The following is a 26,440-nucleotide window of genomic DNA, read 5'->3' on the forward strand; positions in this document are numbered from 1 at the left end:
AGATTGAAAGAATTTACATAAAAGTGTTTCAAAATCTATCCACTTTCAACAACTACTATTACAAAACAAAACTTCATTCTCTATTTCCCTTGATAATACCTTAAAAAAAAAAAAACAAACACAAAATCATGAATCTGGTACAAAGTACGTAAAACAAGGAAGAAAAAGTCTTTAGCTCTCATTAGGTGTACCGTTTAAAGTAAAAGTCTCAGGTCCTTTTGTGCCTAGATTGGCTTTGAACCTTGATCCTTAAATCTCAGCCTCCAGAGTAGCTAGGATTACAGGCGTGAGCCACCACACGCCTTATGAAAAGAACATTTTTTATGTTAATGGGTTTGAACTCATGAGCCTAGGCATTATTCTTGAGCTTCTTTTGCTCAAGGACAGTTCTACAAGTTGAGCCACAGAGCTACTTCTGGCTTTTTTTTGGTACTACACTGGAGATAAGAGCCTCACAAACTTTCCTGCCCAGGCTGGCTTCAACCATGACTCTCAGATCTCAGCCTCTTAAATAGCAAAGATTATGTGAGCCACTGGTACCCATAGGAAAATTATAAAATTATAAAACTCTGTACTGTAACTTAATTTTATATTCTTTCCATCCAGAACATTTCTCCTCTATGATTAACATTTCTACTCAAAATGACTATTAACCAATACATCTATAATTCTAAGTAGTATGAACAATATTAATAAGCTTATACTACTTTTCATTTACAATAATCTGAGGCAAATTTCAGAACGGCTTTCCTAGAGAATACATGTTTAAAAAAATAAAGACATAGCTGGGTGTGGTGGCTCACGCCTGTAATCCTAGCTACTCAGTAGGCTGAGGTCTGAGGATCAAGGTTCAAAGCCAGCCCTGGCACAAAAGGACCAAATAAGAAACTCTTATCTCCATCTAATCTCTAGAAACCAGGAAGTAGGGCTTTGCTCAAGGGTAGGGTGGTAGCCTTGAGCTGAAGAGCCCAGGGACAATGCCCAGGCCCAGGGTAGGGCGGTAGCCTTGAACTGAAGAGCTCAGGGACAGCACCTAGGCTGCGTTCAAGCCCAATAACCCACAAAAAGAAAAAAAAAAAAAATTAAGACATGCTGGGCGCAGTGGCTGATGCCTGTAAACCTAGCTACTCAGGAGGCTGAGATTGGGAATTGAGGTTCAAAGCCAGCTGGGCACTAAAAAGTCTGTGAAACTCATCTCCAATTAATCCCCTGAAAACGGGAAGTGGCATTGTGGCTCAAGTGGAAGGGAGGTAAGCCTTGAGCTGAAGAGCTAAAGGACAATGTCCAGGCCCAGAGTCAAGTCCCACAACTGACCACCCAGGCCAAAGAAAAGGAAAGGGAAAAAAAAAAAAAAAAAAAAAAAGACCAATAAATAAATAAATAAATAGACTTTATATGCTGCAAAGAATCAATCATTTGTCATGACTAGTCAGGAAAATCAAGCTAAATTTTTTTTCTCTAAGTATTATGAATAATTAAAATTAATTGGGCTGGGCACCAATGACTCACATCTGTAATCCTACCTACTTGGGAAGCTGAGATCTGAGGATCATGGTTAAAAGGAAGCCCAGACAGTAAAGTTTGGGAGACTCTTAGATCTCTAGCCACTAAAAAGAGAAGTGGAGTTGTCGCTCAAGTGGTAGAGCATCTCTAGCCTTGAGCACAGAAGCTCAGGGACAGAAGCACAGACACGGAGTTGAAGCCCAGGACTGGCAATAATAATAAGTTATTATTAGATGATTATTAAATAGTATTTTGTTGAAATGTTTATATAAATAAAAATAATTTTTAAGTTATATATTTAAAATGGTAATAATTATGCATAACTTTCAATGCCTTAAAACAAAGTTATACACTAAGGTAATGAAAAAAGTTTGTAAAAGTTTTAAGAGCATAAAAGTATCAAATGATTAAATTTAACCTAATAACAAAAAGATACCAGAGTGGGGGGAAAAAAAACATAGTTTTATATCACTGATACTTCATCTAGGTTTTGTTATTGTAAAAAGGCACAGACTGACTCTTGTTTACTGGACTTGCTTGTTTCATTAACTAGCTGTTGCAACACAACCCTATTGGCTTTGATGGACTTTTTTTAATCTCTGCCAATACTTCACATTGCAATAAAACCCAAAATTTTCTCCAGTTTCCTCCTTAATTCCTATGAATTACAGCTACAGAGGACCTGGAGTTCTGTTCCTTTTATGGCTTTCCATTCCAAACTTACTTCTATACTTGGCTCAGCTGAACATTATTTGATAGTTACTTAGCACAGTTCTTCAATGACTGCAGTATTTATGAATTATATTACAATGCAAGAAATGAAGTTCTGCTTCCTGTGGAATTGTATAAGATCCATATATAATCACAAATTTTGAGGCACTCGTTTTTTTCTGCTTGTTAGTATTCAAGTATACACTCTGGATTCATGGGCTCCTTTATGACCACTGTCCTGAAAGGACACGTTGTTTCACCTAACCTCCAACCAGAATGTGTAGTGAACAGTGCTCAATAGGTCCAAGCCAGATGGCTACTGAAAAAGTAGAGAGTAGTGAGAAACATACAAAGTAAGATAGTTATTCATTCAAATATTTGCTTAACTTCTCACCTGGTATATTTTTTTAAGATTTGTAATTATGTAAATAGACTTGTCAGTTAATGACTAGTATCTGTAATTACTACATAACTGGGTGAAATCTAAATAACTACTTTTCCATCTCCACAGTGCAGGTTATACTCTAGAGAAGGGAGTACATGGGTGACAGTACCAAAAGCACCATTACTGTAGGCAACCATTCCTAACAAAACGGAGATCACAGTAGTAGCAAGATGGTTGAGTTTTTAAATTCTATAAATGAATTTCCTGGGGCCAGGAGTTTGGCCTAGTGGTAGAGTACTGGCATGCACGAAGACCAGGGTTTGATTCCCTGGTACCACATACATAGAAAAAAGCCGGAAATGGTGCTGAGGCTCAAGTGGTAGAGCTCTAGCCTTGAGAAAGTCCAAGGACAGTGCTCAGGCCCTGAGCTCAAGCCAAGGACTGGCAAAAAAAAAAAAAAAAGAATTTCCTTTGAAAGTCTAAGTTTATATGTTTAGGGAAAGGATGGATCTTTTCAAAGTATTCAATTACATTATTTAAATTCTAACTATCAGTGAGGTGGGTATTAATATTTTCATTGTGAAATGAAAAGGGAAGTGATAAAGTATTATTTTTTAAATATCCTTATTCATAATTTTAAAATTCTAAAAACAAAAATATATTACACACACATATAAACAAGCTCAGGGGAGGCTCAAGGAGAAGAGTGCCTATCTAGCAAATATAAGACCCTGAGTTCAAACAAAGGGATGGGGTGGGGGGTGGGGGGAAAAGTATGCATATTATACATATACATATATATACATATACACACACACACACTCTCTATGCATTAGCTAGACAGGTGCTATTTCAACTATGAAGGAACAAGTTTCTATGCTATAGACTAAAAGTCAAAATCTGAGCAAAATCTGCAATTTTAATAAAAAGTAAATGATAAACATAAATGATGTTAATACTTTGCCTAATCATGAAAAAACACATGAAGATGTATACATACAACTCTTATTATAAGTTATATGCTATTTTAATCATTTGTCATTTTAGTTCTCAAGACCATCCTACTAAGAACATACCACCATCACCTCTATGTTATAGATATGGAAACTGAGAGGTTAAGTAATTTGCCTCAGACTGAAATATGGCACGATTCTGGCTTCAAAGCCTGCACTCCTTACTATGCTATAAGACTGCTTCTGAAAACATTTAATATGGGCCAGGAGTTTGCCTAGTGGTAGAATGCTTGCCTAGTATGCACAAAGACCAGGGTTTGATTCCTTAGTTCCACAAACACAGAAAAAGCCAAAAGTAGTGCTGTGGCTCCAGTGGTAGAGCTCTAGCCTTGAGAAAGCCCAAGGATAGTGCTCAGGCCCTGAGGTCAAGTCCCAGGACTGGCAAAAATAAAATAATAATTATTTATCTGTAAAATATAAACTATGATCATTTTAAAGAAAAATAAAGCCAAATAATCATTCAGATTTGAAAAGTGTATTTTGATAAAGTACTTCACTTGAACATAAAGCAAAGGCAATAGAAGAAAAATCTAGCAATTACATTTGTACACATTTTCATGTACATAATCTCATCTACTTTTCACAGCTATATATTTATAAAGAACAAGTGTTATTTGTCCCACATTTTCTTTTCTTTTCTTCTTTGCCAGTCACTGTTGAGTTCTATGCTTGTTGTTTCTTCAAAATGTCATGAGAGCCAGAAAGGCTATGAAAACAGCCAGGCACCAGGGTATCACGCCTATAATCTTAGCTAGTTAGGGCTAACATCTGAAGATCATGGTTCAAAGCCTGTGTGTTTACGTGCATGCATGCGTGTGTGTGTGTGTGCGCGCGCGCCTACAAAGGTCCAGGGGCTTGAACTCAGAGCCTGGGCACTGTCTCTGAACTTCTTTTGCTCAAGGCTAGGGCTCTACCACTTAAACTACATCTCCACTTCTAGCTTTTCCTGTGATTAATTGGAGGCTAAAAGTACTATCCAGGCAAGGTGGCTCAGGCCTGTAATCCTAACTACTCAGGAGGCTGAGATCTGAGGATCAAGGTTCAAAGCCAGCCCAGGCACAAAAGGACCTGAGACTCTTATCTCCAATTAGTCTTCAGAAAATGGGAAATGGGGCTTGGCTCAAGGGTAGGGCAGTAGCATTGGGCTAAAGAGCTCAGGGATAATGCCCAGGCCCAGGGTTAGGGCGGTAGCTGTGAGCTGAAGCACTCAGGGACACACCCAGGCCAAGTTCAAGCCTCATGACCCACTACTGGAAAAAAAAAGCTGGATTTGAACCTCAGAGTTTAGCTTCCTGAGCAGCTAGGATTGCATGTGTGAACCACCAGCATCCAACCAGTAACAAATGCTTGGTTTACTGTCATACATTGAAAACTCAACACAGCTAGTTAAACAGAGTTTGGATAGAGGGTAAATTGATGCACAATGTGAACTGTTTACATATAAACCAAATTCTTATTTATCTTTAAGGAGTTGTACAAAGTAGTTGTCATTTAACACAGCAGTTTATAAATAGAAATATATATATATATATATATATATATATATATACGTATCTTGATCAATGTTGTCCCTCTCAATATTCTCATGAACCAAATCCTTAGTTGATTTTTTTCTAGACTTTACTGCATATTATCTGGCTGCTTTACAAAAGTAATTGAGAACAGTAAGCTTTTTAACATTTAAACCTAGAGTAAATGGGTAAGAACTACTAAGAGATGGCCTTAATTCAATCAGCCATTCTGTAAGCTCTTTTCCAATTCATCACTCCTGGATCCCTCCCATTATAAACCCCATATTCTGAAAAGATCTATATTATTAATTGATTTTCCAGGTTTTTCATTAAAGAAGTAACAAATAATCAAAACTAGCCATTATCTCATAGGATGCTGATAACTTTCAGCCATAACAAAGATATTTCACATTTTAATCCATTTTGTGGGGTTTGTTTTGTTTTTGTTGGTTGTGGGTTTGAACTCAGCACCTGGTGCTGTCCCTGAGCTCTTTTTCTGCACTATATCAGTTGAGCGACAGCACCCCTTCCAGTTTTCTGGTGGTTAATTAGAGTCTCATTGATTTTCTTGCCTGGTATTTTCAGACCTCAGCCTCCAGAGTAGCTAGGATTACAGGCATGAGCTAATTCTGTGTCCTTACTATGAAAAAAAAAAAAAAAAAGGCTAGTCTTTCATTAAATGGTGAGGTTTTCTTTTTCAGTATAGAAAACAACTTGTAGATTATCACTTAACACCTGTGCTAACTTAGTGATCCAGGATTCTATCATCAGCTATGGAGGTCAGTTTTGTTTTGTTTTTTATCACCTATGAAATATTTAGCCTATTATCACAGGCAAAGAGAAAGAACTTCACATGTTACACTTCGTAGTGAAGGTGCTAGCTGCATATATCAACAGTATGTTTTGTGGTAGGAACAAGGAAGGAAGCAGTATAATTAGTGAATACAGTAACCATAAAGTCTACTATTCAAATTCGGACACACACTGGCTTCCTGTCTACATCATCTTTTAGTTTGATTATCAGGAAAATGTGCTGCGTTAAAATATGTAAATCCTAACACATGTGTTCATGTCTTTCTTACCCCTGCTCTTTAATATTAAAAATACTGTTAATCAGTTATTTCATAACTACAAAATACTATCATTCAAAGCCATTTTCCCAAATATCTGAGTCAGCATGTATAAATTACTTCAACTCTATGGTCCCGCAGTTCAGTTGCCTCTATTGTATATAGAGTGATTTCACAGTTTAAGTACTCTCAACTTGAAGCCTGGAAGAGAACATGAAAGCCACTATCAACAGTGGTCTCACTGCTCTTGGAACATGGGATCAGGCTGAAGAAGAGCCACCAGACCAGATCTAAGAGGACTCCATGGAACATTCAACGCTGTCGGTGAGTTTGGGATTAAAAAAAAACAAAAACCACCGACCGTTGACTGTACCTTGGTATCCTTACAGACAACACAACATTTTCTGAAGCAAAGGTCTAAGCTGTACTTCATGTCACATGACATCACCTAAACTACTCCTGGGCCCTTGCTCTCCAAAGGTGGTCCAGTGAAATTTATTAAAGTTCCCCATCATATATTTGTATTGTCTGTTATTTGTTTTATATCTTTATTTTTATACTGTAATGTACAGAGGTGGTTATAGTTACATAGGTCAGGCAAAGTACTTCTATTTGGACAAGATCATCTCCCTTGCAATCTTTATTATTTTTTAACCAAAAAAAAAAAAAAGGTATTTTTAATGACGTAGAGAAAGCTCCATGTTAAGAACTAACATACGCCAGATGCCAGTGGTGCATGCCTGTGATTCTAGCTACTCAGAGACTGAGATGTGAGGATCATAGTTCAAAGCCAGTCCAGTCCAGGCAGGAAAGTCCATGAAATTCTTATCTCTAATTAATCACCAGAAAAATCAGAAGTGGTGCTGTGGCTCAAGAAGAATACTAGCCTTGAGCACAAAGAGGCTTAAGAATAGTGCCCAGGCTCAGAGGCCTACAAAAATAAATAATTTTAAAAGATTGCTGAAAGTATTATCTGGAGAAACGGCACAGCCACGCTTATAAACCTAGCTACACAGAAGACTGAGGTAGGAGTATCATGGCCAGAAGTCAGCCCTGGGCAAAAGCAAAACCCTAGATGCCTAACTAAAGTAAAAAGGGCTAGAGTATGGTTCAAGTAATCAAATCTCAGTACTAGCAAAATAAAGTCATTGGTTTGGGGATAAAACCTAGCCAAATATTTTATTTCCATTTCTTTCCATCCCTTCAAAACTTTGTTTTAGGGGGCCGGGAGTTTGGCCTAATGGTTGAGTACTTGCCTAGCATGCACGAAGACCCAGGTTCAATTCCTCAGTACCACATACATAGAAAAAACCCCAGAAGTGGTGCTGAGGCTCAAGTGGTAGAGCTCCAGCCTTGAGAAAGTCCAAGGACAGTGCTCAGGCCCTGAGCTCAAGCCCAGGACTGGCAAAAAAAAAAACAAAAAACTTTGTTTTATGATTTAGGGGAAGATTTATCAGCCAAAGTTGTCCGATGTGTACAAAACTGTTATTGCATTCCCAATCCAATTACGGTTATGTGACAAAGTTTAAGTATTAAGCTGCTCTCTTACTATGTCCATCTCTACATATGTTTATTAAACACTAAATTCAAGGAAAAAGTTAACTCAGGAGTCAAAAAGATCCGAGGAATCTTGGCTTACCCTTCTAGTAGTCTGCCTCTAAACACTATCTCACACATAAACTGGAGGGCAAGAAAACCTATGAGTTTTGAGATTCAGTGACTTAATAAACAGAAAATGCTCACTATATGTAGCTATTGTTTAACTGCAAATATAATCTGTGATAGTCTGCCTTGAAAAACTACCTATACTTCTGGGTTCCAAACAGGAATAAAAATGGTCCCTAGGCTCTGGTTTATGGACATTAACACTACTACTCTATCACTGCATGTTTCAAACTGCCTATAAGGTTCTCCAGAACTGCTTTCCTTCTCAGTGTTTCCATCTTTAAGAACTACTCAGAGCCAGACATTGGTGGCTGGCGCCTACAAGCCCAGCTATTCAGGAAGCCAAAATCTGAAGATGGTGGTTCAAAGCCAGTTCAGGCAGTAAAGTCCATGAGACTCATCTCCAATTGACCACAAGAGCAGAAGTGGTGCTGTAAGCTCAAAGTGTAGAGGGTTAGCCTTGAGTGAAAGGGCTCAGGGACAGCATCCAGGCTGAGTTCAAGCCCCATGACAGACCAGAAGAAAAAGAAAAAAAGAACTCCTCAGCTCTAGTGTCAAAGTTTCCTACAATTAACCATATAGACAACTGGTTACTATGACATATGTAGAAAAAGAGAAGGCAAGAATTGAGAAGGACCAAAGCAACTTCACCAACTGGAAATACTGATGGCTGCACTCAACATTCATTGCTGTCGGTGGGTTTGAATCTAAACTGACTCACTGATCAATGAATGCAAACTGCGGACCAAACAACCCAAGAAAGCAAGAGGATACCCAAGATACAGACCAGAGTACATCAGCTACTACTCTGAGTGGTACTAAAGTGGGACTATTTATTTGGATCTAATATGGAAAAACTCTAAATTCCTAGTTTTCTATTTTCTTTATAATGTTCTAGATTTAATGAAACTATACTCTACAGCTAGAATATTTAAATGATATACCTTGGCATCATATTTAAAAGCCAATACTTTCATAATTTCTAAATTAAAGAGAATCATTAAAGAGAATTTGACTTAGTGGTAGCATGCTGGCCTAGCATGCAAAGACCTGGGTTTGATTCCTCAGTACCATATACATAGAAAAGCTGAAAGTGGTGCTATGGCTCAAGTGGTAGAGTGCTAGCTTTGAGGAAAGGCTAAGGAGAGTGCGTACGCCCTGAGTTCAAGCCCTAGGATAGCAAAAAACAAAACAAAACATGCATTTATTACAAATTCAAATATGTGTGTGTATGCGTGTGTGTGTGTGTGCATAGAAAAATCACTGTCCAAATCAATTCATTCCTTCAGTGAAAAAAAATCACAGAAACTTTGTATTTTATATTATTTTTACTAAAACAGTATCATAAACTAAGCACATTCTTGAAGCCTTGTCTATCTAAACAAAAATAATTACATATGTACATTAGAGAGTATATGTATGATAGCTTAAACAATTATGAGCTCTTCTTCTTTTCTAGCTTTGTTTTGTTTTGGGTGCTCTTGGGGCTTTGAACACAGGGCCTGGGTGCTGTCCCTGAGTTTTTGTGCTCATGGTTAGTATTCTGCCATTTAAGACACAGTGCCACTTCTGGCTTTTTTGGTAGTTCACTGAAGATAAGAATCTCACAAACTTCCTGACGACGCTACCTTCAAACCACAATACTCAGAATCTCAGCCTCCAGAGTAGCTAGGATTACAGGTGTCAGCCACTAGCACCTGGCTTGAGCTTTTTTATTATTATTATTTTTTCCGTAGTGGGACTTTAACACTGGCCCTGAGCGCTGTCCCTGAGCTCTTCGGGTCAAAGGAACTGCCCTACCCGCTGAGCCACAGTGTCATTTTTGGTTTTCTAGTAGAGAATTGAAGCTAAGGGTCTCATGGACTTTAGTGCCCCAGCTGGCTTTGAACCAAGATCCTCAGATCTCAGCCTCCTGAGTAGGTAGGATTACAGGCATGAGCCACCGTGCCTGGCTTTGAGCTCATTTTTTAAGACTATATACTGCTCTACAATCTTCTTTTTCATTTAGCTAATATTTAATAAGGAACATTCACATCTCTCACACCCTCCTCATTCTTTTGAAGATACATAACTTAGTATGAATGCCTGATTATTACCATTAAAATGTTCTCTAAAACTCTCTTTTGACCAAACCTGATAGTCTCATTCATTCTCATCTTGGAATATCCAATGTTTCTTGAAATAGCTATGCTGCTGTTGCTTTTTTTTTTTTTGGTGGGTCATGGGGCTTGAACTTGGCCTGGGCATTGTCCCAGAGCTCTTTGGCTCAAGGGTATAGCCCTACCCCTGGGCCTGGGAGTTGTTCCTGAGCTCTTCAGCTCAACGCTACCACCTTACCCTTATGGCCTATGCTTCTAACTGTAGCTAACTGAGAGGCTAACTTTGGGAGAGTAACTTAAAGGCCAAAAGTTCAGCAGATCCCATCTCAAACAAGTTGGGGGGAATTTTTTCTTTTTAAGTTGAGTTCATTCCAGCTACACAGAAAGCATAAATATGCAAACCAGGAGTTAGACCTAGTGGTAGAATGCATGCCTAGCCTGCACCAAGACCAGGGTTCAATTCCTTGGTACCACATACATAGAAAAAGCCAGAAGTGGTGCTGTGGCTCAAGTGGTAGAGTTGTAGCCTTGAGAATGCCCAAGGATAGTGCTCAGGCCCTGAGTTCAAGCTCTAGGACTGGCCAAAAAAAAAAAAGGAAAAGAAAAGAAAAGAAAAAAACTTTTGGTTTCACTGAGGTTTTTTACTGTTTTCCTGTTTATTTCACTAATTTCCATTATTTAAAAAAATGCAAGCATTACAAAAAATAAAATTGTTCCTATAAGCATAGTTTTACCTGCATCCCCAAAATTTTCACTTGCTGTATTTTCTCTCTTTTTTTTAAATTTAACTTAGAAATACTTTCAGATATAACCATAATCCCAACTACTTGGGAGGCAGAGGGAAGAGGAGACTGAGAGGATCACAGTTCAAAGAAACCCCAACCCAAAAATTTATAAAACCACACCTCTACCATTAAAAGGTGGGTATAATGTGAATAGGAAGATCAAGCGTAGAACAGCTGGGACTAAATATCTAAAAAAAAAAAAAAAAATTTACAGTGATTGTATATAGAGATTCCCTTCTTTTTTCACATATTTATTGTAATTAATAGAAGGGTTACATTATATTCACCAGACAGAAGGTACATTACTTCACATACATTGTTACCCTTTCAAGATTCCCTTCTTGAACACTTGTTTAATATGTCACTTAAAATATGATGTAAGCACTCAGGGGGCTAAGACAGAAGGATGGGTAGTCTGAACTACTTAGGAAGACTAACTTAAAAACTGGTATCAGTGATTGCTTTAGAAAAGGGAAATGAGGATCTGGAGAAAGAGACAGAAAGGAAACTTTTTTTGTATATCTTTAAATGTCTTCTGAAATGTTTGCCCTTGGTGTGAATTACCCATTGAAAATAAAAAGTAAATGAAAACTAAAAAAAAAAAAAAAAAATCAATGTTAATAAATTATTTAATAAAAAAGGCAAAAAAATTAAAATAACTAAATCAAAAAAGGGCTGGAGCTAAATGATTTTTTTTAATTGTAAATATCTGAGGAAATACAACCTCACCTTCTTCTGTTGGATTAATCAAGTGTGTCAGCATCATTTAGTAAATATTCAAGCTTTACTACCCGTTCTTTAATACCTACTTGTCCATAAAGCAAGACTCCATATACACACAGACATTGTGCCATGGTCTCTATTTGATCACATCATCCCATTTATCATTGCTCTTTATGTGATCCCCTGCACTACAAAAATAAATGAATAAATAATAAAATCAATCTCCCAAAAAAGGGCTAGAGATATGGTTCAAGTGTAAAATCACCAGCCTAGTGACTATGAGACCCTAGCCCAAACCCCAGTACCACACACACACACACACACACACACACACACACACACACAATTATCTTATACTTTCTTGTTTGATTTGTAAGTGTGTAAGATACATATCTCTTTGTACAGATTTTTTAAATATGACATATTTCTTTCTGCTATAGAGCTATAAATTAGTTTCATTATAGTCACAATATTGTTTGATATGAGCTTAAATGTTATTTTCTGGAAAACTGTCAAAAAATGTTATGTTAAACTTATAATGATGATGAATGTATTTTATAACCCTCTAATTTTGCCTAATTAGTGATTGCTGAGAATGGGGTACTAAAATCTACAACTATTATTAAACAGTATATTTCTCATTTGTCAGGTTTTATTTTATACTTTTGTTAATTTAATTTTTTTTTTTTTTGCCAGTCCTGGGCTTGAGCTCAGGGCCTGAACCCTGTCCTTGGACTTTCTCAAGGCTAGAGCTCTACCACTTGAGCCTCAGCACCACTTCTGGTTTTTTTCTATATATGTGGTACAAACCCGGGTCTTCGTGCATGCTAGGTAAGCTCTCTACCACTTCGTCAAACTCCCAGCCCCTACATCATATTTCTGGTAATCTTTTGTTAGATATATTTTCATATGTTTTCCTCAGCTATTTTTCTTTTTGTCATTATGAAATGTTTCTTTGTCTAATTATATTTCTTGTCTAAACTGATTAATATAGTCACTATAGTTTTTAATAGCAAAAATACTCCAATAAACATTATAGATCCTGTTTGCATGTTCTTGTATAATCCTTTTACTTTCAAACTATTTATGTGTTTCTTTTTTATTTATTGGATCATAGGCTTGAATTTGGACTGGGCGCTGTTCTGAGTTCTTCAGGTTAAGGCTACCACCCTACCTCCGGGCCTGGATGTTGGCCTAGAGCTCTACAGCTCAAGGTTACCACCTCCAAGCCCCACGTCCCATTTTCTAGAGGTTAGATGGAGATAAGAGTCTCAAGTCCTTTTGTGCCTGGGGTGGCTTTAAACTTTGATCCTCAAATCTCAGCCTCCTGAGTAGTTAAGATTACAGGCATGAGCCACTGTGCCCAACTTTGTTTTGGTCCTTTCTTTAAAACTGTTTCTCTGAAATATTTTTAGTGTATCATTTTAATCCCGGTTTAATTTTTTTGCTATATAATTCTGGTTTTCTTGGGCTCACAATCCTGCCTCAGCCTCCCAGGAGTAGATTACAAGTCTACACCACCACACCAAGCTTGATTTTTTTTGTACCAGTCCCAAGCTTGAACTCAGGGCTTGTCCTTGAGTTTTTCGCAAGGCTAGTGCTCTACCACTTGAGCCACAGTACCACTTCCAGCTTTTTTCTGTGTATGTGGTACTGAGGAATCAAACTCGGGACTTCATGCATGCGGGCAAGCACTCTACCACTAACTGGACCAAGCCCTTGGCCTGCCCAGCTTGATTTTATTTCTTAAAAATTAAGAGAGTAGCCAGGAACCATGGGCTTATACCTGTAATCATAGCTACTCAAGAGGATGAGATCTGAGGGCACAAAAGTCCTGAAACTCCTGTCTCCAATTAACCACCACAAAACTGGAAATGGAGCTGTGGCTCAAAGTGCTAGCCTTGTGCTGAAGAGCTCAGGGACAGCGCCCAGGCCCAGAGTTCAAGCTGACAGAGAAAAAAGGGGGGTAGGGGGGAAAGGGAGAGAGAGAGAGAGAGAGGGAGGGGGGAGGGAGGGAGGGAGGGAGGGAGGGAGGGAGGGAGAGAGAGAGAGGGAGGGGGGGAGGGAGGGAGGGAGAGAGAGAGAGGGAGGGGGGGAGGGAGGGAGGGAGAGAGAGAGAGGGAGGGAGAGAGAGAGAGAACGAACAGACAAGAGAGGAGAGAGGGGACAGCCAAGAGAAGAGAGGAGAGAGACAGAGACAGAGGGGGGGGAGAGGGAGAGAGAGGACAGACAAGAGAGGAGAGAGAATGGAGGGGGGGAGGGAGGGAGAAAGAGAGGACAGACAAGGGACAAGACAGACAAGAGAGGAGAGGGAGGGACAGGCAAGATGGGGGGGGGAGAAGGGAGGGAGAGAGGAAAAGAGAGGGAGAGGAAAAGAAAGGGAGAGGAAAAGAGGGAGAGGGAGAGAGAGGACAGACAAGAGAGGAGAGATTAGAGGAGGGGGGGAGAGGAAGGGAAAGGGGGGCAGGGGAGGAAGGAAGAGGGAGATGGGGGAGAGGGAGAGAGGGAGAGAGGGAGGGAGGGAGGGAGGGAGGGAGGGAGGGAGGGAGGGAGAGAATAAAGCCAGATTGAAGTGCCTCACCCCTGTAATCCTTGCTACTCAGGAAGATGAGATCTAAGGAGGTTCATAGCCAGCCCAGGGAGCAAAGTCCATGAGATTTTTATCTCCAGTTAACAACCAGAAAACCAGAAGTGGTGCTAATGGCTCAAAGAGGTAGTGTTAGCCTTGAGAGCACAAAAGAATTCAATGACAGCGCCCAAACTCTGAGTTCAAGGCCTAGAACCATCAATAAATAAATAAAAATTAAAAGAAAAAAATATAGAATTTCTTATGGATTTGTGTTTCCACCTGGTGTCATTTTCAGCCTGCAGAACTTCCTTTAGTAGGTCTACCAGCTAGAAATTCCTGTGTGTGTGTGCTTTGTTTTGTTTTGTTTTAACCAGTCCTGGTGACTGAACACAGGGCCTGAGCACTGCCCTTAGGCTTTCCTCCAGGCTAACGCTCTACCACATGAGCCACAGCACCACTTCCGGCCTTTCTATGTATGTAGTATGGAGGAATCAAACCCGGGTCTTTGTACATGATAGGCAAGCACTCTACCACTAGTCCAAACTCCCACCCCCTCCCTTATATTTTTAATGTGGGAATGTCTTCATTGTGCTGTCATTTTGAAATAATTTTGCTGGATACAGAACTTTTAGGAAAGTATTTTTTTCTTTTTGCACACTGAATGTGTTATCCCACTGCCTTCAGGCACCTATTATTTTAGATGAGAAGTTAGCCATACATCTGATTATTAGTAGTACATACTGAGTCCTTTTCTTAGTACTTTGAAGACATTTTCTTCATTCTTGTCTTCCAACATTTAGCCTCAAATTAATGTATACTTTACTACACTTGGATGAACTAGGTTACATTATTTCCTCAAATATTTTCACTCCTCTGATTCTAATTGTAGACACAGTACTATCCCTCATTCCACAGATTCTGTTCATTTTTCTCCTTCACTTCTTCCTATGAGTTCACCCATTCTTCTACTACCTCAAATAGGTTACTGGATTCCTACTTAATTTTTCACTTCAGCTAAAGAAAAAAAAAAGGAAGAGGAGAGGGAGGATTCAACATTGAAACAACTCAGAGATAGTTGCTATTAAATGGTTTTCCACCCACCTCCTTTGCACAGATGGGAGAAGGAGGGAAGGTCTGTGAATATTTTGAAAACTGAACGTTTAAAATAATGTGATTCATAAGGCTGAGGGAGATTATTAGTTCAACCAGTATGAAAAACACAAAGGTATCTGCTAACACCTGTCCTCGCAAAAATGTAAAAATAAGTCAGCCACCCAGTGGCTCATGCCTGTAATCCCAGCTATTCAGAAGGCTGAGATATGGGGATCATGATTCAAAGCCCTGGCAGAAAAGTCCCCATGAGACTCTTATCTTCAATTAACTACTCAAAAACCAGAAGTGGTACTATGGTTCAAAGCACTAGCCTTGAGTAAAGGAGTTCAGGGACAGTGCCAGGCCCTGAGCTCAAGCCCCATGACTGACAGGAAAACAAAACAAAACAACAACAGAAAAGTAAAAATAATGTGCTATGGTGATTAAGATAAATTTGTCTTCGTTTAACTATCTTTTTAGGAATAAATGTGTTAAGTCTGTCTCTTCAGCACTAAGCACTTGATAGTGCCAGGTTTTATTAGTCCTCTTTTTTTCTTATTTTGAAGACTATAGAAATAATCTGCATAGTTTACTATTCAAAAACTACTTAGCTGTGGAGTTCATCATCTTGAACCCTTTCACTCTTGGCTGTTGGATATATAGGAAAACTTAGGTTCACACAACTTTCTGATGCTCATAAAAACACAAGTCAAAGCCAGATGCTGTGGCTCACACCTGTAATCCTAATTACTCGGGAGGCTAAGATCTGATGATCAAGGTTCAAAGCCAGCCCAGGCACAATTAATCACTAGAAAACAGAAAGTTGGGCTGTGGTTTAAGGGTAGGGAGGTAGTGTTGATCTTAAGATCTCAGGGAAAACACCCAGGCCTAGGGGTAGGGCAGTATCCTTGAGCTGAAGAGCTCAGGGATAGCACCTAGGCCCAGAGTTCAAGCATGCATACACACACACACACACACACACACACACACACACACACACACACACACAGGCAATTCCAAATATCTGGATACTTTATGAAACCTGTGGCTGCCTAGCTTCCCAGACCTCCCTTAAAAAGTCCTAGCTAGTCTGTTTGTTCTCTGTCTCAAATAGAACTATAACCTTAGGCTGGCAGACTTAAATGTCCACCATTTCATCACTTGCCACCAAGAACATCATTTTTCTGAGGTGTGGGGGGTGGAGGCTTGAACTCTGGGCCTGGGCACTCTCTCTGAGCTCTTCAGCTCAAGGGTAGCACTTTACCACTAAGCTATAGCACCACTTCCAGCTTTCTGGTAGTTAATTGGAAATAAAAACACCTCACAGATTTTTGTGCCTGAGCTGGCTTTGAACCCCGATCCTTAGATCTCAGCCTCCTGAGTTGCTAAGATTACAGGTATAAGCCACCAGCGCCCAGCAAGAACACCATTCTTTAAAATAAATTCATATTTCTTTTGGTTGCTAGGGACCTGGGGCTTACAAATGCTAAGTACAAACCACCATTGAGCTATACCCTTAGTTCTCAAGGCAAACACTTTTAAATGGTACTCACTAACCACTTTTTTTTTTTTTTTTTTTTTTGCCAGTCCTGGGCTTGAGCTCAGGGCCTGAGCACTGTCCTTGGACTTTTTCAAGGCTAGAGCTCTACCACTTGAGCCTCAGCACCACTTCCGGCTTTTTTCTATGTATGTGGTACCGAGGAATCAAACCTGGGTCTTCATGCATGCTAGGCAAACACTTTAACCACTAGGCCAAACTCCCGGCCCCTAGCCACTTATGTTTGAAAATGAACTACACAATTTGTGGGTGAGGACGGGAGAAAAAACTGGGAGACAGTGATTGAAAGGATGACAATGTAACTATAACACTTCCATCTTATCACCTTCGTAATAATAATTTAAAACCCTGATCATTAGGAGCTGGGAGTATAGCTTATAAAGCCTTAGACTTAATTGCCAACAATGCAAAATAAATAAAACAGGTAACAGTTACTAAATGTACTGATAAGGAAATGTGCCAGATACCCAATAAATTCTTGTTTGATTAAAACTTATTCACATTTTTATTATCATTATTTTGTCGGTAGTGGCACTTGAACTCTGCCTGGGCACTGTCCCTGAGTTCTTCAGCTAAAGGCTACTGTCCTACCCCTTGAGCCACAGCACCACTTCCAGTTTTCTAGTGGCTAAATAGACTTTAGTGCCTGGACTGGCTCTGAACCCCCATCCTCAGATCTCAGGGTCCTGAGGAGCTAGGATTACAGGCGTGACTTCCCACGCCCAGCTAATACCCCTGAAATTCTGAAGGTTTGTTGTACTATTTTGCAAAAAAAAAAATGTATTTTTCTGCTTTGTGTAATTGTGCATTTTTACAAGTAATGTTGATTATTTCCCAAACTGAAGCCAACCTAACCTTTCCAGATTTCAGTTGGGAAATACTGCCACCTAGTGGACTAAGTGGGAATACATCCCAGTGGATTACCACAAATAATTATCTGGTCAAGAAGAAACCTACAGGAGCCGGACATGGTGGCTCATAAGTGTAATCCTAGCTACTCAGGAGGCTGAGATCTCAGGATCAAGGTTCAAAGCCAGCCCAGGCACAAAAGGACTTGAGACTCTTATCTCCAAATAACCACTAGAAAACGAAAGTGGGGTTTAGCTCAAGGGTAGCCTTGAGCTGAAGAGCTCAAGGACAGCACCCAGGCCCAGAGGTAGGGCGGTAGGTAGCCTTGAGATGAAGAGCTCAGGGACAGCACTCACGCCAAGCTCAAGCCCCATGACCCACCAAGAACAAGAAGAAAGAAGAAACAAAAACCAAGAAACAGGACGTTTAAGATTGAAGTGCTCCTACTTCAGCTAGAAAACTAGCTGAGTGGTTCATGACTACACAAAAAAATATACAAATCTACACAAAATGAATCCTCTGGCAGTAGTATGGCAAAGACATAGGCTTTGGCCCTTATGAATATAACCACACAAAAGAACATTGACAGGCTGAATTTCGCATGATATGAAAATTATATCCACATGAAATTTAACCCAGAGGCTAGTTCAGGATTCAAAAGCAGCCTATGTAATTTAATTCATTAGCAACAGGAGAACTAGGCACAGTGGCTCACACCTGTAATCCTAGCTCTGAGGGGCTAAGAGCTCAGCACAATGCCCAGGCCTAGAGTTCAAGCCCCATCACACACACACACACACACACACACACACACACACACACACACACAGAGTCAAGATACAGAAATAGTATTTGAGGAGTTTGATACCAGTCATGACCCTCCCAGAAAAAGATGACAGCAAACTACAAATAGAACGAAACCAACTCAAAGCTGATAAAGAGTACCCACAAAAAATCTAGTTTGCCTATGTCAAAATTGACAAAACTTGTATAGTGGCTATAATCCCAGCCTGGAAGACTGAAACAGAAGAACTATGTACTAGAAGCCAGACTAGAGTTTGCCTCAAAAAATACACGCAGGGGCTAGGAGTTTGGCCTAGTGATAGAGTGCTTGCCTAGCATACACGAAGACCCAGGTTCAATTCTTCAGTACCAGATACATAGGAAAAAGCCAGAAGTGGTGCTGTGGCTAAGTGGTAGAGCTCTAGCTTTAAGAAAACCCAAGGACAGTGTTCAGCCCTCAGCCCAAGCCCAGAACTGGCAAAAAAAAAAAAAAAAAAGGGGGCCGGGAGTTTGGCCTAGTGGTTCAAGTGCTTGCCTAGCATGCACGAAGACCCGGGTTCGATTCCTTGGTACCACATACATAGACAAAAGCTGGAAATGGTGCTGAGGCTCAAGTGGTAGAGTGCTAGCCTTGAGAAAGTCCAAGGACAGTGCTCAGGCCCTAAGCTCAAGCCCAGGACTGGCAAAAAAAAAAAAGCACACAGGCATGCAAATCAATTCCTAGTAAATTCCTAGTAAAACAGACCAATAAGCCAGTCGCAGTGGCTCATACCTGCAAACCTATCTACTCAGGAGGCTGAGATCTGAGAATCACGGTGCAAGCCAGCCCAGGCATGAAAAAGTCTGTGAGACTCTTATCTCCAATTAACCACCAGAAAACTGGAAGTGGCACTGTTGCTCAAAGGATAGGGCGGTAGCCTTGAGCTGAAGAGCTCAGGGACAGCGCCCAGACCCAGAGTTCAAGCCCCATACACACACAAAAAAAATAGACCAATAAAATTAAGACCACTGGGCCAGGAGTTTGCCCTAGTGGTAGACTGCTTGCCTAGCATGCACCAAGACCAGGGTTCAATTTCTCAGTACCACAGACATAGAAAAAGCCAGAAGTGGTGCTATGGCTCTGGTGGCTAGCCTTAAGGAAAGCCCAAGGACAGTACTCAGGCCCTGAGTTCAAATCCCAAAACTGGCATAAAAAGAAAAAGAAAAAAGTAAGAGCCAAAAAGCCTTTTATTTTCCAATGCAACCTATGTCCTTATGAATGCTGGGAAAAGAACAGTCTTTCAGAGCCGGGAGTTTGGCCTAGTGGTAGAGTGCTTGCCTAGCATGCATGAAGACCCGGGTTCGATTCCTCTGTACCACATACATAGCAATAAGTCGGAGGTGGTGCTAAGGCTCAAGTGGTAGAGCTCTAGCCTTGAGAAAGTCCAAGGACAGTGCTCAAGCCCTGAGCTGAAGCCCAGGACTGGCCAAAAAAAAAAAAAAAAAAAAAAGAACAGTCTTTCAGCATATATAAATGAAAAAGAAGGGGGGGGGGTAGAAGTTTGGCCTAGTGGTAGAGGGCTTGCCTAGCATGCAAAAAGACCTAAGTTTGATTCCTTGGCACTACATACATAGAAAAGCCAGAAATGGTTTTCTGGCTCAAGTGGTAGAGCGCTATAGCCTTGAGAAAAGCCCAAGGACAGTGCCCAGGCTCTGAGTTCAGTTCCAAGACTGCCCCCAGGAAAAAAAATAAATAAATAAAATAAATGAAAAAAAAAAAGTCTACATGCAAACGAATAAAGCTCAAACTTAGCTTGTACCAAAAACCCAAAAACTTAATTCAGTATTAAAAACAAATGTAAAAGCTAAAACTATAAAACTCTCAGAAAACATGGGAGAAAGGCTTCATGAAAGTGGACTCAGCAGTGGTTTCTTTGCAAAAAACATAGGCGACAGGCGGGGTTGTAGAGAAAAAGGAACCCTACTACACTGCTGGTGGGATTGTAAGCTAGTTCAGCCACTCTGGAAAGCAGTGTGAAGGTTTCTTAAAGAACTGAAAATTGACCTTCCCTACAATCCCGCCATACTACTTCTGGGCATCTATCCTGAACATCATAATCCAAGGTATGATAAAGACACCTGCTCAGCTATGCTTATCTCTGCACTATTCACAATAGCCAGGCAATGGAAACAATCCAAATGCCCTACTGCAGAGGAATGGATACAGAAAATGTGTGTGTGTGTGTGTGTGTGTGTGTGTGTGTACACAATGGAATTCTACATAGCCAACATTCAAGATAAAATAATGACACTCGCAGGGAAGTGGATGAATCTACAGCGAATCATGTTGAGTGAGACAAGTCAAGACCAAAGGAACAAAAGGCGCATGGTATCCTTAATATGTGGCTATTAGATCCAAACAGTATAACAGCAATGACTCAATATTTCCTTGAGAAAGTCCAAGGACAGTGCTCAGGCCCCAAGCTCAAGCCCAGGATTGGTTAAAAAAGAAAGAAAGAAAAGAAAAGAAAGAAAAATTCTGGTCAGAGATCAAAGCTTTGTGAGACCCCTCTTAAAGAAATAAAAATATGAGCAGGCATGGTGGCTCCCACCTGTAATCCTGAAATCCTAGAATGGCAGTTCAAAGCCAGCCTGGGTACTAAAGTTGGATAAGCTCTTATCTCCAATTAACTACCAGATGCTGTGACTCAAGGGATAGGGCAGTAGCCTTGAGCTGAGGAGCTCACGGACAGTGCCCAGGCCCAGAATTCAAGTCCCCACCCCCTAAAAAATTAAAGTAAAAAGTGGGTTGTAAGCTGCAGACAGTGACTCATGCCTGTATTCCCAGCTAGAGAGAAGGCTGAGTAGCTTTGAGGATCGTGGTTCAAAGCTCGGGTACTACAGACTATGAGACTCTTATCTCCAATTAACCACTAGAAAACCAGAAGTGGTGATGCTGTGTATGGTGGTAGCCTTGAGCTGAAGAGCTCAGGGACAGTGCCCAGGCCCCAAGATCAAGCTTTAAGACCGACAAATTTAAAAAGTGTGTTGCAGAGGTACATGCCTGTCATACTCGCTGAACAGGAGGATCAAGGTCCAGGCCATCCTAGACATGAGACCTTATTTTAAAAATAAAGCAGAAAAGGCTAGGAGCATGGCTTAAGTGGTAGAGCACCTGCTTTTTGCAAGCAGGAGGCCTGAGTTTATACCCTATTACTGCCAGAGAGGGAGAGAGAGGATTTGGGGGGTGGGGGAGGAATAGAGAAAGGGGAAGAAAGGGAGGAGGGGGAAGAAACCCTACCTATAGAATTAACATCAAATCTGAACCCCTCCCCTCCCTAAAATTTAAGAAACAATAATATTCTTATCACTTCTTACCATACCAAAATATTAACCAGTGCAGAAAGAAAAATAAATAGGTCATAAATATCAAAAATTGTAACTGTCTTTATTTGCAAATATGAACATAAAAATTCCCAAGGATTTATTTTTAGAAGTTACTAGAACTAGTAAACTAATTTAACAATATCATAAAACATAAACAATATACAAAAATCAATTGCATTTCTATGTGCTAGCAACAATTAGCAAATAATGTTTTAAAACAATTTATAATCACATTAAAAAGCAAAATACTAAGTCTAAAATAAGATGTGTAAGAACTCAATATTGAAGTTGTTTTAAACATTCATGAGGAAAAAAAATGAAGGCAATAAATAAGTAAAAAGGTACACTGAGTACATGGCTTAGGACATTCTCCACTAACATAAAGATGACAAATTCTTGTGTTGAAGAAACTCAGAGGTAGAGTGCTTTTCTACCAGGCATAAGAGCCTGTGTTTGATACTCAGAATAGGTAGACAGACAGACCGACAGACATTTTGGGGGCAGACTGGTGTTCTTGCTAGGTAAATGCTCTACGACTTGAGCCGCCCCTCCAAGTCAAAAAACACCAACTCTCAAAAATGATAAGTTATCAAGGGGCTGAGATCTGAGGATCAAGGTTCAAAGCCAGCCCAGGCACAAAAGGACCTGAGACAATTATCTCCAACTAACCTCCAGAAAACAGAAGTGGGAATTAGCTCTAAGGTAGGGCGGTAGCCTTGAGCTGAAGAGCTCAGGGAAAGCACCCAGGCCAAGTTCAAGCCCTACGAGAGACTCACAAAAAAAGATAAGTTTGTGCAAGTAAAAATAATAAATGTCAGGAAGCTTTGTGACTGAAAAGAAGATGAAGTAGCCAGGTACAGATAGCTCATTCCTGCAATCACAGATAATCAGAAGGCTAAAATCAGAGTATCAGAAAAGTTCAAAAGAACCAGCAAGCCAGGCATGGTAGCTCACGCCTGTAATCCTAGGTACTCAGGAGGCTGAGATCTGAGGATTGCAGTTCAAAGCCAGCCCAGGCACTAAAAAAATTCCAGGAGACTCTTATCTCCAATTAATCAATAGAAAATGGGAAGTGGGACTGTGGCTCAAGGGCAGAGAGGTAGCCTTGAACTAAAGAGCTAGAGCTCAGGGACAACACCCAGGCCCAGTGGTAGGAGGGTGAACCTGAGACAATTATCTCCAACTAACCCCTAGAAAACAGGAAGTGGGAATTGGCTCAAAGGTAGGGCAGTAGCCTTGAGCTGAAGAGCTCAGGGACAGCACCCAGGCCCCATGACCCACCAAAAAAAAAAAAAGAACCAGCAAAATGCCAGATAGGAAGTATGTTCAAGTAGTAGCACAATAGCCAAGATCAAGAAAGTAACACAAAGAGGAACTGAATTGAAGCCCCAGAACTGAAAAAAAAAGGGGGGGTGGGTATTTGGGGGATTTAGGCTGGGACCAGAGCGTGGCCTAATGGCAGAGCACCTGCCAAGCATTCATGAAGCCCTGGGTTGATTCCTTGGTACCACATATGCAGAAAAAGCTGGAAGTGGTGCGGTAGCTCAAGTGGTAGAGTGCTAGCCTTGAGAAAGCCCAGGCCCTGAGTTCAAGCTCCAGGACTGGCAAGCAAAAAAAAAAAAAGGAAAAAAAGAAAAAAAAAGAATTAAATTTTAGCTGGGTGCTGGTGGCTCACACCTGTAATCCTAACTACTCAGGAGCCTCAGATTTGAAGCTCACGGTACCAGCCCAGGCACTGAAAGTGGCAGAACATTAGCCTTGAGCTGAAGAGCTCAGGAATAGTACCTAGGCCCAAAGTTCAAGCCCCACATCTGACCACAAAACAAACCAAAAAAAAAAAAAAAAGAATCAGGGAATTTTATGAAGGGATAGGGTTTCATCTTAGTAGAATATGCATTACACAGGTCAGTGCATTTGTAAAACTGCTTTAGTTTTACACCACTTTATATTTTATGTTTCATTTTATATGAATTCCTACATCTTTAAGACAAAGACATCTGCCACTTACCAGCTGTGTTACCTTGTCCAAGTGTTAAACTATCAGTTTCCCCATCTGTAAAATGGAAAGAACAAGAGATGAGAACCTCATAGAACTGCCAGAAAGAAGAAATAGCATTTTAATGGAATCAGCAAACAGTAAATGTTCACTGAATATTAACCCAAAAAGAAGTTAAAATTTTTCTGAAAGAAGGCTGGGAGTTTGGCCTACTGGTAGAGTGCTTGACTAGCATGCATGAAGGCCCGGGTTTGATTCCTTGGTACCACTTACATAGAAAAAAGCCAATAGTGGTGCTGAGGCTCTAGTGGTAGAGCTCTAGCCTTAAGAAAGTCCAGGGGGAAAAAAAAAATTCTGAAAGAAGACACAGAGTAATAATAACAGCTAAGGGCTAATGATTTACACGTTATCTCTTTTTATTATTAGTTTCATGGATTTTTCACGACTTGTCTGTGGTTACTCAGAAAGGCCATAAAGTGGAACTGTGAAGACACAAACTTCTACTTATGTGTTCTCCACTGCACCATGCATTCCACGTCATTTTCTGCTGTTAACACTGCAACTGCCAGAACAGTCAAGGTCACATGAGAAGTTACTGAAGGCTACCTTTATTCTTTATATTCTAACTCTTAATAGACTCTGCAAAGGTCTGATGGCTTGATTATTGAATAGAAATACAGAGTAAGGAAAAAGCTTAAAATGCTATTGTCTAGGGTCTTTCTCTGTTATTGAATTTCAACATAGTTGCTAAATACTTGAGAACATTCATTCCATTTATACAGAACAATTTCAATCTACAAGAAATTTTAATATAAAACCTCAGGCTAAAGCCTGAGTGGATACATTTAACAAAATAGCCTTGGAATCTTGGCAGCTGAAATTAGAACCAGAAATTTATCTTACATTATGTGTCTTTAAGTTGGATACCAGTGACTCATGCCTAGCTACTAAGGAAGCTGAAATCTGAGGATCAAATTAGAAACTAGCCTGTCTAGGAAAATCCATGAGATTCTCTTCTCCTATTAAGTCCCAAACGGCCAGAAGTAGAACTGTGGCTCAAAGTGACACAGCAGCAGGACATAGTTACTAACCTAGGAAGAAAGCCAACAAACTGGGAGATCTTTACCAGCAAAATCAGACAAAGGGCTAATATCCAACACATACAAAGAGCTCAAGAAACTCACCCCTCACAAACCTAATAGACTAGTCACTAAGTGGGCAAGAGAGCTAAGGAGAGACTTCTCAAAATAAGAGGTAAGAATAGCAAAGAAACTTCATCACCCCTAGCCATAAAGGAAATGCAAACCAAAACAACTCAATTCCATCTCTCCACAGTTAGATTGGCCAACATGGAGAATTCAAACAGTAAATGTTGGTGGGAAAAAGGAACTCTACTGAACCATTGGTGGGAATGCAAACTAGTACAACCACTCTAGACAGCAGTCTGGGGGTTCCTCAAAAAACTAAATGTAGCTGGACACCAGTGGCTCATGCCTATAATCCTAGCTACTAAGGAAGCTGAGATCTGACAGATCTGAGGATTACAGTTCAAAGCCAGTCCCGGTATGAAAGTCTGTGTGATTCTTATCTCCAATTAACCATCAGAAGTGGCACTGTAGCTCAAGTGGTAGGGCACTACCCTTGAGCTGGAGAGTTCAGAGACAGCACCAAAGCCCAGAATTCAAGCCCCATGACCAACAAAAAAACTAAATGTTGATCTTCCCTAAGACCATGCCTCTCCTGCACATCTACCCTGAATATAGTGAGCCAGGATATGATAGTGACAACTGCACATCCATGTTCATTACTATACTATTCACATATAATCAAAAAATGGAAAAAGCCCAGATGCCCCACAATAAAATAGTGGATCCAAAAAAATGTGATACCTACACACTGCCTATAGATAGATAGAGATTTATGGTACCTATACACATACCCATACCAATAGAAAGAATAAAACAATGTCATTCAACAGGAACTGGAACTAGAACAACTCATGCTAAGTGAGGTAAGCCAAGCTCAGAGAGACAAATGGCCCATGTTCTCTCTGCCATGCGGAAATTAGATCTGAAATATACTGGGATATAAATTACACAGGATTCTAGATATTCACAGAGAATAAGACCAAAAAGACCAAAAGAGGATTTTTTTTTTTTGCCAGTCCTGGGCCTGAACTAAGAGCCTGAGCACTGTCCTTGGGCTTTCTAAAGGTTAGAGCTCTACCACTTGAGCCACAGAACCACTTCTGGCTTCTTTTTCTTCTATGTATGTGGTACCAAGGAATCAAACCCAAGTCTTCGTACATGCTAGACAAGCACTCTACACACTAGGCCAAACTTCTGACAGCAAAAGAGGATTCTTTTAGGAGAGACACACAAAGGCTCAATGCCCAAGTGCTATATTTATATAAAATAATACATATTTATTGAAGTGAATTTCAAGATATGGAAACAAGAGATCCCTCTTTTTATTTTATTTTTTTTTGTCGGTCATGGGACATGAACTCTGAGCCTGGGCATTGTCCCTGAACTCTTCCAGTTTTCTGGTGATTTAATTGGAGATAAAGAGTCTCAGGAACTTTTTTAGTGCCTGGGCTGGCTTTGAACTGTAATTCTCAGATCTCAGCCTCCTGAGTAGCTGGGATTATAGGTGTGAGCCACCCCACCTGTGAGCTACCCCACCCAGCAGGAGGTAGCTTTAATCTACACGTCCCTCCACTCCTGATGTGTTTGCCTAGCAGAGAGAAACACTTTGGTATC

General features: G+C 40.2%; 1 protein-coding gene across 2 annotated transcripts in view; it reads right to left on the reverse strand.

The window, feature by feature from the left end:
• Positions 1 to 26,440, reverse strand: part of Nr6a1 (nuclear receptor subfamily 6 group A member 1) — a 162,682-nt gene that overhangs the window by 96,524 nt on the left and 39,718 nt on the right. For both annotated transcript variants that reach the window (XM_090330616.1, XM_090330615.1), the window contains exon 3: positions 23,691 to 23,735. In XM_090330616.1, the coding sequence (XP_090186742.1) occupies positions 23,691 to 23,735 (45 nt within the window). The remainder of the gene's footprint in view (positions 1 to 23,690; positions 23,736 to 26,440) is intronic.

Source organism: Megascapheus bottae, chromosome 3 (genome assembly GCF_031878675.1).
Source record: "Megascapheus bottae isolate mThoBot1 chromosome 3, mThoBot2.hap1, whole genome shotgun sequence".
Lineage (NCBI taxonomy): Eukaryota > Metazoa > Chordata > Mammalia > Rodentia > Geomyidae > Megascapheus > Megascapheus bottae.